Genomic DNA, 18,946 nt, shown 5'->3' with positions numbered 1-18,946 from the left:
TGGGGGTAACAATTAACCAAATGTATTAAGGTTTGTGAGGTAAGTATTTTAAATGCAAAAGTCTCTAGTCAGTCTGACACCACATTCAAAAAAAGAAAAACTTAATTCCAGCAAACATGCTCACCAAGAAACACCTTAAACCATCAAATTCTTAATGTGCAGATTTACACTTGGTTCATACAATTTCTCAACTGCAGCCATAAAAAACTTCAAAAACTAGCTTAAATGAGAAATAATATGCATCGTTTTTGCATTCCCCAAGACTGGACAGCCTTTCAGTGTTTTCCTCTGTAACCATTAAGATTCTTCTCACAAAAAAAAAAATAATTAAGTACATGTTTAGGTTCTTTTACTTAGAATTAATGGCTTTGGCATGCATATAAATGTTTTTACAAAAGGGAATGAACAGTGGTGATTTCTTACACATATGCATCACCAAAAAAGGACACTGCACAGAGTGGGCCACATTAAGACCTGAAATACATAATTCAAAGTACATATAAATACAATAACCACAGGCTGAATGCACTTGTTCGATCAGCAAGACGCCTAAATCTACAGAGCTTTATAGTCAGGGTAAAAGGTGGTCCTCCTGTTCGTAGGAGGCACGGGTGAAGAAAAAGTTGCAATAATCAAATTTGAAAATGATGACACATCTTTTCAAATCTCTAATTCAATGTATCAAGATAAAGGCCTTCATTTTTTTGTTGAATTACTGTGATTACCAAATCAGTATTTTCTTCTCAGATGCCCGAGTCCTGTGGGTTTTGGGTTTGGTTGTTGGGTTTTTGGGTGTCTTGTTTTTGTTTTTTACACATGCACACAGACACACACAGAGCTTGCTGCAAGTTCTCTTAATGATACAGTTACGTGGTTTAAATGTTTTCCCCCTTGGCTTAATTTATTGCAAAATTCTACTTGCAAAGATAAATATAAATTTCTAACTGAAAACATAACATTCAGATATTTTAACTACATTATAAACTACCTGCTGAAACTGCACCAGATCTTTTTGTTAAATTATATATGGATTAAGTTCTGAGAAACATGCCTGACTACTACAGTAACATAATTGTTCACAGAACAGAAGCTGCAGAAGTGCCACAGATTCCCTGCTAAAATGTCTTAAAGAATTACAAATTTCCACAGACAGACAATTGCTCAGTCTCAACACTTGTTCCACAGAGTGACATTTACAGTGATCGTGCACTTCTATTGTATCAATGTATCTTCTGATACCAAGCTCTCCAAACATCTCTGATAAAGTTAACTCAAACGTATGTAACTGTACATATTCTGAGACCATGTCAAATGCAGATGTTGCAGCCCACAGAGAGATCCACTATTTCGATACAGTTAGAGGTCTGTATTTATTCTCTCTCCAGAAAAACTTTGAGGGATGCCTATTTTGTTATTTAAAATTCGGGTCAATAAATCTTCACATACACCTCTGATGAATTAAATGCTTGGCACATTAGACTTCTTCCTTACACTTCATAGAAAATCTTTTAAACAGCTGTAAACTGCATCAGGCTTTTCTTAATTTTGAACTATATTTCAAACCACGTATTCGAGGGCCTTACCTATAAATGTGCATTTTTTTTACATTACAAGCCTTTTAGTATTTCCTGACACTGAGAAGCCTTTATAAAAAAATAACAAAAACCTTATGTGAAAGAAAGCGAGTAAAATTAAGAGACTAATCAAATTTTTATATAGTTTTAACAACAAACTAAACTAATGGTACATTTTGAAGGCACTTCCACTTGGGAGCTCCACCTGCCTTAAAGCCACCTGAAAAAATTAACTGTCTGCCGTTGGAATCCATCCATCATTTCATTCTGCTGGTGAATAAATTATGGCCATTACTTGTTAGCTGTCGAGATTCATAAAAATGTTTTTAAAAATCACATTTAACTTTCAAAACATGATTTTATGGGAAGAAATACCACAATTGAAAGATTCCCTTCAATCCTTTATAAAATCATTAATTTCTAGGTGTCTTTACAAGAAAATACCGTTCAACCAACCAAAGAAAAATCCAATCAACGTCATTACTGGGAATCGAGAAGCTTTGCACCACATTGTGCACCAAGGGAAGGACATAAGGCAAGGCAGCCATATTTAAAGAATCATGGGGCTCTGGCTCTATGGTTGATGAGGATACTCTGGGAAAAGTGCAAAGAAATTAAGTATCAGCTTCTCTGGCGCCTCTGCTACTCCTACAGTTTTAGCAAAGAGAAGCAATAACAGACCAGAGACAGACTTGTATCTGTTTCACAGTCTTCCCAGAATGCTGGATGCAGCAATGGAACTGTCAAGAATCCATTTCCAGTAACACTCGTGTAGTACTGCTACAGGAACTCTTTCAAGTACTAGAAATTTCCAAACAGAATACAACTAAAAGGTTAAGACACTAAAGTTGCAAGATAAACGCAAGTGTCAGCTTCAGTGAGTCCAAATTCAAGAGATAACGCCTGAAGTGTTTGAGTTTGACTTGAAACTAAATTATTAAAAAATCTGGAAAACAGCTTTTTAAAATCCTCCTCATTTTTGAATCTTGCTCTATGTTCTCAAAGTGTTCACTGTAACCAGAGAAACCAAGATTTTCTATTTAAACAAACAATGAAACTATAATGCAATATTCTATGGTTCTGACACATGAACTTCAAGTTTAAAAAAAAAATTAACTATTAGTGAAATTTACTACATCTGATTATCTTCTGCTTTTATCTTTTGTTTGTATTACTTAATTGACAGAAAATTAATAAGCGAATTCCTAAGTCACTGGCTGTAGTACATGCATCAGAGGTAGAAAGAAATTACCACAGGTTAAAGCAGAAAGATTAGTAAGAGCCCTCTTGAAATGTATGCAGCATAGCAACTACTTCAAGGCAAACACTCCTGAATCCAAGCCTAAGAATGGTATGTTCAAGGCAGTCTAGCACTTTAAAAGGTAGAATATAGCATCAAGATCTTTGAAGGCAGTGAACAATTCCAGATGCCTTGTTTGAAACATGCTGTTTCTGTTCAAAGAACGTGTTTAATATTCTGGAAACATAACACCTTTCTAATGGAGCCCATCACCGGGATCCTAAATTAAGGCACCCCAATTCATTAACTTTTGGAAATTTTACTCAAGTAAAATTGAACCATTTTGTAAATCCCATTGGGAGCTTGAGGCCCTTATTTATTATCCAAAATTCTTACAACAGTTTCATTGACCTTGTCTGGTTCCTGATCATGTATCACATTACATAACCATGACTAAATTATTTCTCTAGGTTGTAAAATAAGCAAAAACCTTAAATATTCAGCATCTGTATTCCACTGACAAACATGCTACCCTAAAAAAATACTACACAACAGTGACTTCTAGGTGCAGCATCATATCAAGGGCTAATGACTTAATACATATCATAATATAATCAGCTGAAGTGCATATAACATAACTGTTTTTATTAAAAAACCACCTGTATTTATATTCTACTTGCACATAACTACAATTTATAAGAACCTTCAATATTACTGAACATGGTTTTTGTAGTTAATCTTTGTCTGAAATGACTTAATGACATGTTATTTTCTAGACAGACCAGTCAGACTAAGTATCTTCTAAGATCTTAAAAAAATCTGTTCTTGTTTAGTGATTAGAGTTCTGAACAATTTTACAAGAGACAAGATCAGAATATTTAAAAGTCTTGAAATGACATACTTTCTGTATTTTTTTTGAAAGTATAGTATTAATGCTAGAGTTAACGCAGAGAGGACAAGTTTTTGACAACTACATAGCCTCAACAAGACTCACAAAGCAAGCTGTCTGCCTATCTTACAAAAAATTCAGGTACTTCTAGCAAATTACTATTAGAAATGGTTTCACAACATGTAAACCAAACTCCTCAGAAATTTCTACCTTTAGCAGTTATACAGATCTCAGTTAACAGTTGTATAAAATTTCCATAATTATATGTCCTCCCATTAGAAGACAGGCTTCCTCAATACTAGAGAGTGAGGACATCAGCTGCACTCAGCTGAATGTGATCAGTATGTCTTCTGCCTACAATACAAGGGTGCACAAGCTGGAACTTACTCCCACTGATCAGACAGGAAGCCCTAACAGTTACAGTTGCTCAATATTAGTATTTGTTTGGGGGGGGGAAGGCAAATTTGAAATAAGAACCAGTAACACTGAGCAGTCAGCTGCTATGCCAAATTCTTACGTGCCTCTGTAAATACCTTCAGTTCTAAGCACAGTATCCTGCCTCCATCAGAAAAAAAAGAAGCTATTAATTGATTTGCAACATAAATACAACCTTACAATGGGCTAAACTTAAACAGTTATCCCCGTTTCAAAGAAATATTAACAGAAACCAGTAATCAAAAAAGAATAACATCCATTCTGGTGATCTGTACTTTTCCACATAGCTCTGTAGAGACACCCAAGAGATTCAGTCTTTGATGCTTTCTCCTATACTAAAGTGACATTTTCCATTATTTGATTATTCTAAATATGACTCTACTTAGAACTTCAACAATGGCACTTTTCTCCCTAGGGATGGTCCTAATGGTAAAACAGACATCCTTCATTATAAACCTGGACTTCTACATGGAAGCTCCAACCTCAGTACAAAGACTCTGACTCAACAAAGCTTTTAGGTGGATGCTTAATTCCAGACACGCCGGTTACTCCTCACTGATTTCAAATAAGTTTACTCCTATGTTTAAAAATAAATGTGCCTGTGCAGTATCTTACAAGAAGAAGCCATCGTTTAACATCCAGGCTTCTCTATCACACATTCTTTTAACAACAGCACCAAACAAGCAAATTAGATCCTGTTAAAATTCAAATTCTGTAGCGCACTGCATCTGCATTCATTTCTTTAACCTAGATTGCCTATGACAACTACCAATCATTTTCTTAAAAGATGCAGGAAATTTAAACATGAAATAGCCTCAGCCATTTCCATAATGTTCTTCACAATGAAAACTTATCACTAACCAAGATTTTTGTCTTATTTCATGACTCTGCACTCCCATGCACCAAGGGAACGTAACAGGAGCAAGCCTGGGCAGAAGAAGCCTTTCAAAGTAGAGGCAAATGCTCTAAGAAACAGAAGGGAGTATTAGCGCGTAGAGTTATGTGAGGTGCTAGGATATCGTGTTCCTTTTTTGTTTGCCTGCTCCTTCTCCTTACAGCAGGGAAACATAATATTCAGTGCAACAAGAAATTATGGTTTACTTGTGTAGTTCCCCTTAATAATGTGATTTAGCACTGCGCTATTGTAAAAGCACTCAGGTTGCACTTACCGGAACTGCAATAAACATTTATGTCAATTTACTGTTTTAAGGTACTCCCAGCTTGGTAGTTAGGTTTTTTTCTGAGCACCTTCGCAAATGTTAGTCCCCCCTGCATTAGCAGGGTTATGATGGTGGGGTTTGTATCCACATACTGTCCCCCTAGCAAGACTATTATAAACATCCTACTCATCTCATTTAGTTTCCTACGTATTAGATTACAATGCTGCACAAACACGGGAAAGGGTCTGAATCAGCAGTTCAGGCCTCCAGCAACTTCCTCCACCACCGAGATCAAAACTCTACTGCCCCAAGTAAACCTCATCATAAAATGATGAGGCTCCACATTAAACACAAGCAAGTTTCTGGCTCCACCACTGCCCACTGGAAGCCTGTGGGACATATCAGTTCTGTTTGTTCAAGTCTGTTTTGTTCTCAGCTAGTTTATAACAATTTATTCTTAACCCATCATAAGACACCAGTGTCCATCTTTTTTGTTTTCATTTGTAGCTCTGCCTTCATGCACCAAAAAATAGGACTTACATTTGGGGGGCTGGGGAAGCAGGAGAAAATTGGAGTGACAGATGCTCTACAAAGAAACAAAACATTGCTGCTACCTTTTTCATTTTCATTCAGTAGGATTCAGGTGGATAATCTCCACCAACAAAAAGATGAGTATTTTAACCCTTTTCTATTAAATTATGTCTTCGCTTCCACTTACAATATGGACACATGAAAGAGTTTATGAATCTGATCGGTTAAACAGCATGTTGTAAGTAATTTTTTTTTAATAATAAGTAAATAAATTAAAAAAAGAGATGAAAAAGAATCCTCCACTTATGGACTGACTTGATTTATACATTTTCTTTAGGTATTTTTGAGATTTCCAATGATACAGTACTGGAACATACTTTTGGTTTACATGTTGGAAATATACACTAATATTGCATTGATTTTATTAACAGCAACATATTCTTCTAATGTTCACATTTTCTTAACGTATTATTTGATACAGACTATGCACAAATAAAAAAATTAACATGGCACAGTATCTTTCAGCGTATCTCTAAATGCATCAGAATACAGTATTTCATCCATAAGCATAAATTCTATCCATACAGATAATGCCTAAAGCTATTAAAAGTTCTCAAAGGAAATGTGACTACATAATATCATGTCCCCTAATAAAGAATATCCCAGGGACATGCTTTCAAATGCTCAAGTAATTCATACATCTCCCTAAAATATAAAAAAAATCCACCTTATTGTTCCTTAACACTTTTAGTCAACTAAATCTTCACACAGCGTTGCACTGCAGCGACATGTCAAGTTACAAATGTTGTGAAATGCAATGCTTATCATACCTGTTCGTGGGGATCCACTGTATTGTTTTGCTGTAACTCAAAAAGCACAGAATCTCACCATGAAACCAGGCAATATAAAACTGATCTAACTCAAACTGAAGACCTAAAATAGGAGTTGAACTGGATCCCTTCAGGCTTACTTTTAAAGTACAGAAATACAGGTAGCTTCAATTTAACACACCAGCAAAGAAGACATTTCCAAGAGACACAAGAAATATGAAATAGAACAACTGTTAAAATTACAGTACCCTTAATTAAACTTATTTTAAAGAAGTAATACACCAATACATACAGTGCTGCACACAGGCAGGAGTGCCATTTGGAGAGAATAAAGTAGGTAAGGTACACTTTAACGTAACTTACATAATCAAAACCAAACCACTGAAAACATTATTAAAACCTTTGATTAAATGTAATGAAACTTATCTATATGACAACATATTTTTTGCCTAAGACTACATTTGATTTTGTACGTTACAGTTAGGATGAACAGGTTTGCCAAATTGCATTATCTGCAATGAATAGCAAGATGTGGAATTAATGACAGAAAGATTACTAGTTCCACATTATGTTTCTTCAAGTGATGTATTTCCTTGACACTGTCTATGCTAGCTGACAACATGGGGAAAGGAGGAAAAAAAAAAAAAAAAAAAAAAAAAAAGGCAAAACCCCCACGTTCTACAATTCATGTAAGGCCCATTTTTGTTACAACTGCTGACATAAAAACATTTCTATTTGTGAACTACCTTTTTTTAAATAAAATGACCTATTATGCTTTCTGTGAGACTTTAGTTTCCTTCACTAGGAACACGTAAGCACTGTGAAAGACAACTGTATGACCGTTACCACCTAAATATTACTCTTGGTCTTTTAGAGCCAAGAAATTCTCAGCATATTAATTTGTTGTCGATGTTTCCCTCCCAGAAAATCTGACTTCAGGAGTTCAAAGATTTTCTCCTTACAGTTTGTCCTTACGATGACACATATCCCACAGCTTCAGCCAAGCTAGCAGTGGGCTCCTACCAGCCCAGGCATGACTGGGTATTGCAGTACCATAAGCCTGTCGGTGCCCTACTCACCCACATTACACCATTATACTTCAATACATTTTTTGTAACGTATTGTTGGTTCATGCAGAAAAATCTGTTCAGCACACCATCGGCCAGCACCGAAACGGTGGCAGCAAGTCGGGGGCAAGCAGGCTTTACAGAAGAACGACCGTGTCGGAGCATCACCGGCTTTACCGCTCGCGAACCCGCTGGACTCGCACCTGCCGTTCCCCGCGTCTCAGGCACCGCGGCCGGCAGAACCGGGGTGGGGGCTCGGCACGGCCGCTCCGCGCAGCCCCGGGCGGGGAGCGGAGCGCGCCGCAGTCGGCAGCAGCGCCGGGGCTGTCACGCAGGCGGGCAGACCCCGCGCCAGCGGCTCCCGCGCCCCCCAGCCGGGGCCGCCGCAGCCGCGCCGAGCCCAGCGCCCACCGGCTCTCCCCGGTGGCACCGGGAGTCATGATGCGCGGGAACCGTGCCTCCCCCGGCCGCGTCGAGCGCCGGGCCGGCCGCGGACAGCTCCTCGGGCACCGCCGCCGCCTCCCGGCGGGCGCCACACAACGGGCAGCGAATGGGCCGCGAAGTTTGTGCCCGCCGGGAGCCCAGGCCCGCTGCCGCCCGGCCGTCACGTCCGAGGGAAAGCCCCCGCCGCCCCGCCCGGCCGTCCCGCCGCGGCCCGCCTCGGCCCGGCGCAGCGCCCCCCGCCCGGCCCGCAGTGCCGCCGGCCCCGTTTGTGCCTACTCACCACAGCTTCCTCTTTAAGGGCATCAGACTGCCCCTGTTGGAGGCGGTCACCCCTATGGCCATCTGCAAGACAGTCAGGTATTTCTGATACTTCATTTTGCCGTCGCCCCCCCTGTCCCTGCCTCGTCCCCGCCGCCGCCACCGACAGAGTCTCTCCAGCCGCTGCATGCAATCATCAAATTTTTATTTCCAGGCATCTGCCGTCCCTGCGTCGCGCTTCTCCCCCTCCTCCTCCTCCTCCTCCTCCTCCTGCCGCGCTCCCTCTCTCTCTGCCCCCCCGGCTCACGCTCTCCTCCTCCTCCTGCCGCACTCCCTCTATCTCTGCCCCCAGCTGACGCTCTCCTCCTCCGCCTCCCGCCGCGCTCCCGCTATCCCCGCTCCAGCTGACGCTCTCCTCCGCCTCCCGCCGCGCTCTGCCCTCCCCCGGGCCCGCGCTCCCTTCCTCCTCCCTCCGCTGTCGCACTCCCTTTTCCCTCAGACCCCCGCACCCCGCGCTCTGCCCCCCGACCCGCCGCCGCGCCTTCCCTCGCCCCGCCGCACCTCCACCCCGCTGCGGCCCAGGGCCCGGCCCGCTCGCCCCCTCCTCACCTGGGCTGCCTCCTGCCGGCTGCCTGCGCCCCTCGCTAGGCCCGCCGTGGGGCCTCGGCCTCCCCCGCTGACCCCGCGCCCCCACAGGCCGGGCCGCCGGCGGGGCCCGCTCCTCCCCTTCCCCCCCGGGCAAGCGGGCCGTCCCCGCCATCTCTGCCCCCGCCCGGCACCCAGGGCGCTGCCGCCCCGCTGCCCTCCGCAGGTACCTGGGGTATCCCGCCCCCGCCCATGTGGCGCAGCTGTTGCGCTGCCCTCCCGCCATCAGAGGGGCGCCATGCCGCAGCCCGGCCGCCGCGCAGCGCTGCCCCCTCCGCGCTGCCTCGCTCGCCTCGCCTCTAATCCCATTAGCGCCTAGAACAGCCCCATGTTATTTTAATCGCCTGCCCCCCCCGGCCCCGCCACCGCCTGCCGGCTAACAATGTCGGTTGTAGGTTAGCGGTAAGCGAGCTGCAGAAGCAAACGCCTCACCACCTGCTGGGGCGGCCCTGCGGAGGCGGTGAGGGCGAAGGTGAGCGGGAGGGTCAGCAGGAGGATGGGGGCGAGGCGCGGGTGAAGGCCAGGGTCACCTGAGGGTGAGGCGCGGAGGCGGGCGGGACGGTGCTGCAGCCGCGTTTCCCGCCAAGCCTGTGAGGGGATGCCCCGCGCCGTCCGAGGAGGCCACGGGGAAGACAAAACGACACCACTACCCTTTTTTTTTTTTTTAATTCCTATGTGAGGAAAGCAACTAAAAGGTGTTTGAAAATCAGCTGGTGATTAAGTCAAACTAAAAGTATTAAATGTTTTCAGAGGGGTTGCCCACCTTCTGGTGGATGCCTCAGTAAAAGCAGCTGAACGCATACCCATGTGGTTGTTGCCTGAGGTGTGACACAGTTACCGTCGCACCTTTCCTCAGTTTTGTGCCTTCCTCCTTCAGCTCCACGCTAAGAGCTCCAGAAGACAGTGGCGTTTAACAAGTGCTTTTGAAATTAATTCTAAAACAGCACCAGAGACCCTCCTCAGCGCGAACACCACTGGAGCAAAGTGTGGTGCTTAGCAATAGCAGTGGGAAATGCTTTGACTAGAGATGCCCTGTCAACATTTTGCAGAATGCAGATACAAACAAATTCAGGTGGAAGTGACAACTTTTCGTTAAGGTGCTGTACTGTAAATAGTATGAATTGTAATACTTACAGAGTTGAGGTCCTCAGGTGGCACTATGAGCTAGCAAAAATATTGTGAACAGCATTGTGGCTTTATGGCTCAGAGATGAACATTTTGGTGATTATTTTTCTTGTTTTATATGTAATATGTACCTCAAGACTGCAGTCAGCTGCATTCTGCCTAGACCTGTTCATTATGCAGAAAGCAGAGAAGATAAATATATTACTTTAATGCAACTATTATGTTTCTAATTAAAATCTGTTGTGCTTATGTGTAGTTAATGAGATGGATGGCTTCGCACTTTCAGCCAAGAAATCAGAGATGTATACAAATGTCCTGAAATCCGGTATCACAAACAATTTAAAAATTCAAATGCCAACTTGATGCCTAGTCTGAGCCTGTGCATCTACAGCTCTCAAGATAATGTTAATGTGTTCTTTGTCTTTGGAGAGATCAAGCATTAAAAGCAAAGAGAAATGGCTGCCTCAGTTAGGAAGGTTAAGGAGGAGGAATTAATTTTTGTTCTTAAACAATCCTAGTAGTATACTAACTGGAAAGTCTGTATCTTCTGTAAACAGAACATCAAATCAGTTTGAAAACCTGTGGAGATCTTACTTTACCTTAAAAACAACTGTAAAACCAACACATTGCTTTCTCCTTCCGTGTACCTAGTCATTATTTAGCTGACTGAAAAAATGCTTGTTGCCTACACAAGATACAAGAGAGTATGGGCTGGATTTTATTCTCTCCATTATTAGTAGAATGCTACTTACATTGTAATTGAAATACTCATTTACACTTGTGCAATCCTATGAAAAAAATCATTTACACCTTGAAATGGTAAGAAATGCTGACATAAAGAATGATGAGACTGTACTAGTTTAAATGTCACGTTTCAGTTTAAATGTTACACCTGACAGCTAGAAAAATGCATGTTATTCTCGTTTCATATAAAAATTCTTTAAAGAAAAATCCAGTCTTAATATGGTTGTAGTTGTAGAAATTTGGTAGATAAGACAATGTAAGGATACAAGGGAAGCAAAGTTTATTTGAAACCTGATAAATCTGGAAGAAGCAGGTGAGCTTTCAGAGTTTTTTATGTTCTAAAAAATACTCTGTATTAGAAAGTCCCAAAACATTGATTTTTCAATAGCAGGGTTGAGGCATAGATTTATTTTAAGAGTCTGTATTAAAAAAAAAAAAGGATTAAGGAATGCGCCAGTAATACCTTGCATAAAGACTTACAATGAAGCCTGGCTGCATATTCAAATCTTTATTCAACTTCCTCAAAAGTCTGTAATGTTATTCCTATTCTTAATTCAATAGGAGTTCCTAAATCTATTTAAATTTGCAAAACAATTACAGTTGTTCCATGTTTAGCTCTATAGTTTTCAATGATTATACTCTTATCAGTCTGGTACTAAAAAATTAACTTGTTTTATATATTTCATTTATCATCTTCCATGCCCTTTTTGATGTGCATTAGAGACCAAAACTGGATATTAAAGAAGAAAGTTTATCCTCTAATTTTAATTGGCATGATTTCTGTTTCTCTCATACCTGTTCCTCCTTAGTGGTGCTCCATTGTGTATTGCCTTTCAGAACATCTTGCTTTAAGGACCTATGTTTTACATAGCTGAAAGAATAAAAAGATCCTGTCTTTCTTGCCTTTCAGATGAACAGCCTATTTTTAACAGGAGTCAATTAGCAGCTTCCAGATTAGGGTAAGCATCTGGACATCCCATGTTAGCTCTGAGGCCTGTGTGGGCCCATTAGCTGAGCTAAGTCCAAAATTTATACAGTAGATATCCCTGCAAGAGAGACAGTCTGGTCGTATTTGCAGTTCTCCATGCAAACTCATTCTGTCTCACAAGATACACTCTGCTTCACTACAGAAAGCTGAGAGCTGCTTATGGGTTTTTTTGAACCCAGCGTGCATTTTAAAAGCAATTTAATTCCTATTAGGTTACTTCAAGTTAATATAGTTGTTTCGTAGGGTTTTTTTCAGTACAAAGTCAAGCAGAACCGTACTAATTTCTTAATTTTATTTGCTTAGGTAACTTAACTGCAGACTTTACATCAGAACAAGCTCTATAATCTATCTGTTGCTTTCAGTCTGCGATGCCTCTGCCTTTTCTGACAGCTGCCCCCACGATGACCTTCCAATGCACTCCTTGGCTCAGAAGAGCAGACTGCTCCTTCAGTTACAAGTTTCAATATTATGTATTGTACTGCTGCACTTGAATGGATGTGCAGTTGGCGCAAACTCCACTCTAGATAGTATGTTTATACAAGGACAGTGATGTCTAAAAGGTAGATGGATGGACCCTGAGAAGGTGGCATTTAATGCCATGATCTAATTATGACCTGTGCCTTGGTGCTTTTAGGGAGAGCAGGCTGTTGTCAGCAGCAGGAGACTGGTTGCAACTTAAGGGGATGCCACTGTGACAGTTGTACATTGGGAGCTCCCATCAGCAGCTAAGAATAAGGGAGTGTAATTGTGGCATAAAACTGTTTTCATCCTCAAGTTGTGCCTTTTGTTTTTTCAGTCTTAATATTGTTAGAATATATATCTGATTCCAGGTAGTGCAAAGCAAGATTTTACAGCATATCTACTTCTGCTGATCTTTGATTTTATTTCAGTAACCCTGTCATTACAACAGGGATTGCGGAAACTTATCTTGTTTTCCTTTATCATTAGCCCACCATACATCCTTGTAGTGCCAGTTGTTGCTTGGTGCCATCCTTTTCAAACTCTCACCTGTGTACTCGGTCTTGACTGAGCTCACAGGAGTTAGGTCTGACTCAAAACACTCTTTGGAGATGTTACAGAAATGCACTTTTAAAAGGCTATGCTTAAGTTACTTAAGATAAAAAGAGTAAAAAGAAAAAAAATAATCTTACCAGAATAAATGGCATCTTTATTAGTACTGTAATAGCCGCATCAGAAACTTTTGAGGGTAGATTAGACCTTAATGACACGTTTTAAGTCTTTGATTGCATTCATTATTAGGTTGTCAAAATTGTATTGGAACTAAAGCAAACATTAAATAAACTTGTTGCTGGTTTTATGGCATATTTATATGCCATATATATGGCTATTTATAGCATCTTTTATTTGCATTTTAGAATAGTCATAATTTTAGCTGTACTCTGCATGTAACAGAGACTTTTCATAACATTATATTGTCCGTTCCATATAGTTCTCAATATTGTGCTACTGTCTATGCTGGAGAATTAACTTTTTGTTTATTCCTAGGATATTCTTGTTCCCCTGGCTGACTTTTATGCCAATGATTGATAAAAAATCTCAATACACGTGTCATATTCTATGCTTCTGTGGTATTTAATATGATTTCATAACTTTTTAATTACACAGTTCAGTTGGTAAAGTGGCAACATTCCAGAAACTGATACAACACTGACATTAAAACATGACATTAGATGACTGATCTCCATCTCTACTCTAATGTAAATCTTCCTGTTTACTAAAGATGGTTCTTTTCCTGCAGTAGTTGTTAGTAATATTTTATTCTGTTAATTTGTACAGTTAGTCAATTATAATCATAATGTTAATAAAGATTTATGTTAACTAAGAGCATTAATGCAGAACCTTCAGGCAAGAAAGCTACTGAAACAGACTTTCTTGCCATTTCATTCTGTCATGTGTAAGCTTCATACATCTCCCATTTTATTTCCAGAAAGAAAAATAAAGGGATCATACCTGTCAAAGGCAAAAGAGTTTCTTAGAATCTACAAGTATGTCAGATGCAGTGACTCCAGGGGTTATTTTCTCCGTCAAAAGTAAGAAAAAAAGTGTGCATTCATGTGTTTCCTATCTATGTATTTAAAATACATCTCTGACTTTTTTGGATCTATTAGGGCTTTTCCATACCCATATTAAATATATTTATTATATATAATTCAAAGCCTTTTTCTGGTCTTATTACTGTTTCTTCTATAACTCCATGTTACATAAAAATCTATAGTTACATACAGTACCATCATAAAAAGGCAAATAAAAAAACTCAAAGAAATTTTCCTGTCACACTTTACTGCACAATTGACCATCTACAAAAGGGGAATTTTTCTACCTTTCTTTGAAGTGTCTTCATGACAGGCTAGCTTGACTGGTGGCAGAACACTGTGGGTCTAAGTGCATATGGTATTAAACTGACAGTCATTTAGAACTAACTTGGGTTGTCTGAAACAGTTTATCCTGGTCATTCGGTTGAGCTGCCAAAGTAGAGACATAAATAATTTTTCTTTGAATGAAAGAATGTTCACCATGTTTTCAAAGAAGAAGAAGATCTTCACAGAATAAATAACTTCTATTTGACTATGGATTATCAAGAAGAAAGAGTTTGCTAGATTAAGCAATTAAAATATTTACCAGAAACTTGCAAGCAAGTATCCCTGTTTCACTGTGGTCAGGGCTATTTAGTAATGGCTGCCTGTTCAAATAGTGTCAGTGCTGTTCTACCAGGTCTGATGTGGAGCTGCTTTATACTGTTAATATCAAATCTAGGTTACTGCAAAAATAAGAATACTATTGAAGTGAAGGATTCAGCCTAGAACAAAGTGGACTTGTACTGCCACTATCCAGTACTTTTACATTTACCCATTTCTTGCAAACTTGTACTTCTAAGATTTTACTCTTAAAGAAGAAAAAACCTTAAGTTGAAATTATCCAAATATCACATTATGCCTGACAAGCATGACCCTCGCACAGGATAAAACAAGCTTAATGTAGAAAAAAATAGGCAATGCATGAATTCCATTAGTGCTTTCTGATACGGCTTATTCATGTAGAAAACTACTGGAGGGAAGAAATCACCAAGCATACAATTTCAATGTGAGATGCAAAAGAAAAAGAAGCGTAAGCAACATCACTTCCCAGAAAAGATTCTAAGCAATAGATTGCATCTGCAACACATCACTATCTCAGTACATAAAGATTTAATTAATTAGTTTTGCTAACAGTGTATTGTTAGAACTGTGAGAGTATGTAACTCTGAGGTGAGGTGTGACCAAACCTTGCTGTCATTCTGGCATGTAGAGTCGCTAATAGCTTTCATTTTCATTTTTAGATCTTATGCCTTATGGGGAAGCCTCCAAGCACAAAATATTTAAGAGAGAAGGGAAGATTGTGAGAAGCAGGGGATAATTATAGTTCCCTGAAGCAAGGGTGTGGAATTCAAAAAACCAAAAATTTAGAATATTGGAGGCTGAGAAAAAAATACTTATTTCTGAACTGTTGTACTAGACATTTTATAGAACCACTGTGAAAAATCGTGAATGAGGACCAATTCATCAGGCTGTACTCAGTTGTCCAGAAAGACTACTTCCTTGCATTTCCTTTACATTTTTTTGTAGTTGTACAGGGAGTTCTGTGCATGGTGGCTTTACACATCGGGATAAATAGATCAAAATGAGATGCAATCTTACTAAAATTTAAGGAGCTTCTTCTGCCAAAAATTATATGCATGCCTCATTTTGTATATTAGTAGCAATTCAGACCCTTATTTAGTCTCATTAATATATTTGATTAAATGTTGATAGGAATGTTTCCACATCCATGAGAGATAAAGCCTGAAGGCTAGCTGGATGTTTCACGAATGTGTTGAAATTGTTCAGAATCCTAGTTGAAGCCTGTTGTGTGTTTAGTTGTATATTTGCACACTTACTAAAAATATGAAAAAAACATCTTTAACTTTCAGGAAGAAAGCTGTTCTCATTGCAATGTGTATGGCTGTTAATGCTGTACTATTTTAATCAGATTACCAGTACAATGAAAATTAATGTAATAGGATTTACTATAGTTAGATGCAAGTATACAGTAATCTGCCGTGTAAAGAACACAAAAAACTTAGTGGAGCTCATTACAGGAATATTGTTTATGCTAGTTATTCAAATTTTTTTTTAATCACGCTAAGCCTGATTTTAATCAATTTTTTTTTTTTTTTACAAAACTTTAATCAAACAATTCAACCCAGAAGGGTTAGTAATAGTCAAGTATTACTCTTGTCTGGGACAGAGAGAAGTGCAACTGAAGGACTACAAGTTACTCATTTCGTTGTCCTGACTGAATAAAAGATAAAATTTAAACAGAGTATAAATGATAGAATAGTGTTAAACAGAATTTTACAATGTGGATGAAGGAATCAGATTTGAATTTATGGTTTTAAGGCTAAAAGTGCTCAATATTTATCAATATATACCAAATGTTCCTGTAACTCCAGCGTAGGGAAACCTACACAAAATTTTGATGCAGATTGCAGATGTGTTTCCCAAGTGATTATGCTGTTATTGTATACCTCTCCCTTGTGACATCCTAATAGATCATAAAACTGGAGATACACACATTAAGCCTAGCAGGTAGGAATTAAAAAAATGAAAAGCTAACCAAAAATGATAGCTCAGCCTACTAGCAAAAGCTTTGATGCTGCAGGTAACTATTTCTGTGAGTATCTGGGACTACACCTGGTGAAGAAATCAGCTTGAACACAACAGGTTGAGGGATTGGTTCCTATGATGTCCCTTTTGCTTTCATCAGTAATCAGCTTGTGCTATACTGTAGTGACATGGTATCCTATCCTACTGGAGACCAGATTTTAGATCTGGTAAGATTCAAAATATGGTAGTGGGTTACAGTTTGAGTCTACAAAATTTTCAAAGATCCAATATGATTATTTTCAAGGCAAACCTTATTCATGCTGTTAAGAATGTGCAAGATCTGGTCTTTTAGTCACTTATTTTCTAATGTTAAGAAAACAGCAGAGGTAGCCTTTGTAAAATTTCAGGGAGATAAAGCCCTCCTATTAAGTCGGGTGGGGGTGTTACGTATATAAATATTAATATACATATATATATATACACACACACGTACATATATAAAAGACAGATAAAAAGCAGCTTGAAGGAACTCCTAAGCCAAAGTTAAGAAATGTTTACATTTCTGAGAGCCAAGCTTCAGACAGTATATTATATATCTGACTGGGTGTCACAAATTCTTGCTCAACTTTGAAAACATTGGTTCAAACTAATATAAAATATGTTCAATAAAATAATGTGATAAAATTTTAAATATGTCATTAAACTGAACAACTGGAGCTCATTCTTTCAGGAATATGGAAATTCAGCATATAAAACATTTTTTCTCTTTTGTTTCCTTCAAAATCATCTAATACAGAATAAAAACATCTTCTTTCCAGATACAGGTATTTTTGAATATCAAACATGTATTTTTTTACTTCATTAACTACTTAAGGGATTTACAGTCGTTTATGTTCTTTCACTAACTGGTGTCAAGAGTTTTCCAGACTCCAGTAAGTTATTTATAAACGATAAAAATCCATGTGCAGATCAACAATCTTGCTACAAACCAGATTTTTTATAACAAATAAGCAATTTTTTGTCCTTAGCTTCAGAGAAGACACAATCAATTCTAGCTTATCTTATACAATGCAGTTATTGCTACTTTTGGCATAGATGATCTGGCTCCAAATTTGCTGTGAGTAGACCAATTCTTTTTAATTGCCCCAGTATAAAAATAAAACTGCCTTTATGGCATTCCTGATGTTACACTATCAAATTGCATAAGGCCTTACATCCTGGAGAAAACACAGGAATAGCAAAATGGGAAAAGGGAGAATTAAACAAATTACTATTCTTCCCTTAACACAGAGCGCAGTTTTGGGTTTGAGTTGTGTGGTATGGTGTGTTTGGGTTGGTTGGTTGGTAGTTTTTAAGCGAAAGAATAGGGTGAAGTAAATAATGCACTACTAAGATTTTGTCTGGTAAGGTAAATAGATTACCTTTTGCTGTTACGGCAGTTTATATACCATTTTTCTGATCAGTTCAGCTTCTCTTGGTTGTTTTTAGACACTGAAGTAACAAAAGCATGTACAATACTGTTGTACAAGATTTTATTCATCTAACTTAAAATTGGTCATCACATTAGTACTCTCTAATACTGAAATATTTATACTTCCTAACATATTCTAAAAATGAATCAGCAAAAGATACAAAGTTGTATGTTAATACACTCTGTCCTTGCCATTTGTTTGCCTCTTATTATTTCATATTTTTGCTTGGCGCATCCAAAGAAAAAGCAAGATCCTGTTAGGGGCAGGTACACTCAGCTGGCATAAAATAAGAAGGCCACACTGGAGTCACCATTTCATACCATGTGAGGGTCTGCTAGTGTAGGTTAGTCCACACGTTTTGGTGAGAGTTGGGAGCAATATTTTTATGAGCGTTTTCCTGGAGCTGACCTGGATAGTGTCTGTCCTGAGATCTGTCATGCTGTGATCTGCACTGCTACAAGGACAGCATACACCATATTAACAGTTACAGTATAATTACTCTTCTCAGTATAACCTACAACCTTTTTTTCTCATTACACACTAGCAGGTTTAAGAGCTCACTTGCGCTCTTGCCAGCCAAGCAATTTACCTACCATCTGCATGTAAAGAGCACCCAAGCAGTTATGAAACTGTCTGGTTCTTACTCAGCACTGGGGGGTGGGGGGGTGGGGTTGGGAGCTATTCATTGGCTCTCCAATCTTTGGAGCAGCAAGGGAGGATGCAACAAAAATGAAAATAAAGCTTTGAGGTTTATTATTTAAGAGCCTTACTTTTTGATTCTGTGAAAATTCCTCAGTAATATACAAAGGACAAATTTTGAACATTAACTAAAAGCCATAAATAGAGAGCTCTCCTGGCACCCTAAACATCTCTGCAAATCTGTTCATTTTATTGCAGTAGT

At 39.3% G+C, this 18,946-nt stretch overlaps 1 protein-coding gene across 6 annotated transcripts in view; it reads right to left on the bottom strand.

Annotated features, from left to right (window-relative positions):
* TJP1 (tight junction protein 1) overlaps positions 1–18,946 on the bottom strand; it is a 198,952-nt gene that overhangs the window by 157,125 nt on the left and 22,881 nt on the right. For 2 of the 6 annotated variants that reach the window (XM_037393861.1, XM_037393863.1), the window contains exon 1: positions 8,451–8,699. The exons of 1 other annotated variant lie outside the window; for it this stretch is intronic. In XM_037393861.1, coding sequence (XP_037249758.1) covers positions 8,451–8,617 — 167 coding nt within the window. In that variant the 5' untranslated portion in view covers positions 8,618–8,699. Of the gene's footprint in view, positions 1–8,450; positions 8,700–18,946 lie in introns of those variants that run through there. 3 more of the 6 variants (XM_037393864.1, XM_037393867.1, XM_037393862.1) reach the window with 2 other exon arrangements.

This window comes from Falco rusticolus, chromosome 7, assembly GCF_015220075.1.
Source record: "Falco rusticolus isolate bFalRus1 chromosome 7, bFalRus1.pri, whole genome shotgun sequence".
NCBI lineage: Eukaryota > Metazoa > Chordata > Aves > Falconiformes > Falconidae > Falco > Falco rusticolus.
This window is presented reverse-complemented; position numbering and strand designations above follow the sequence as displayed.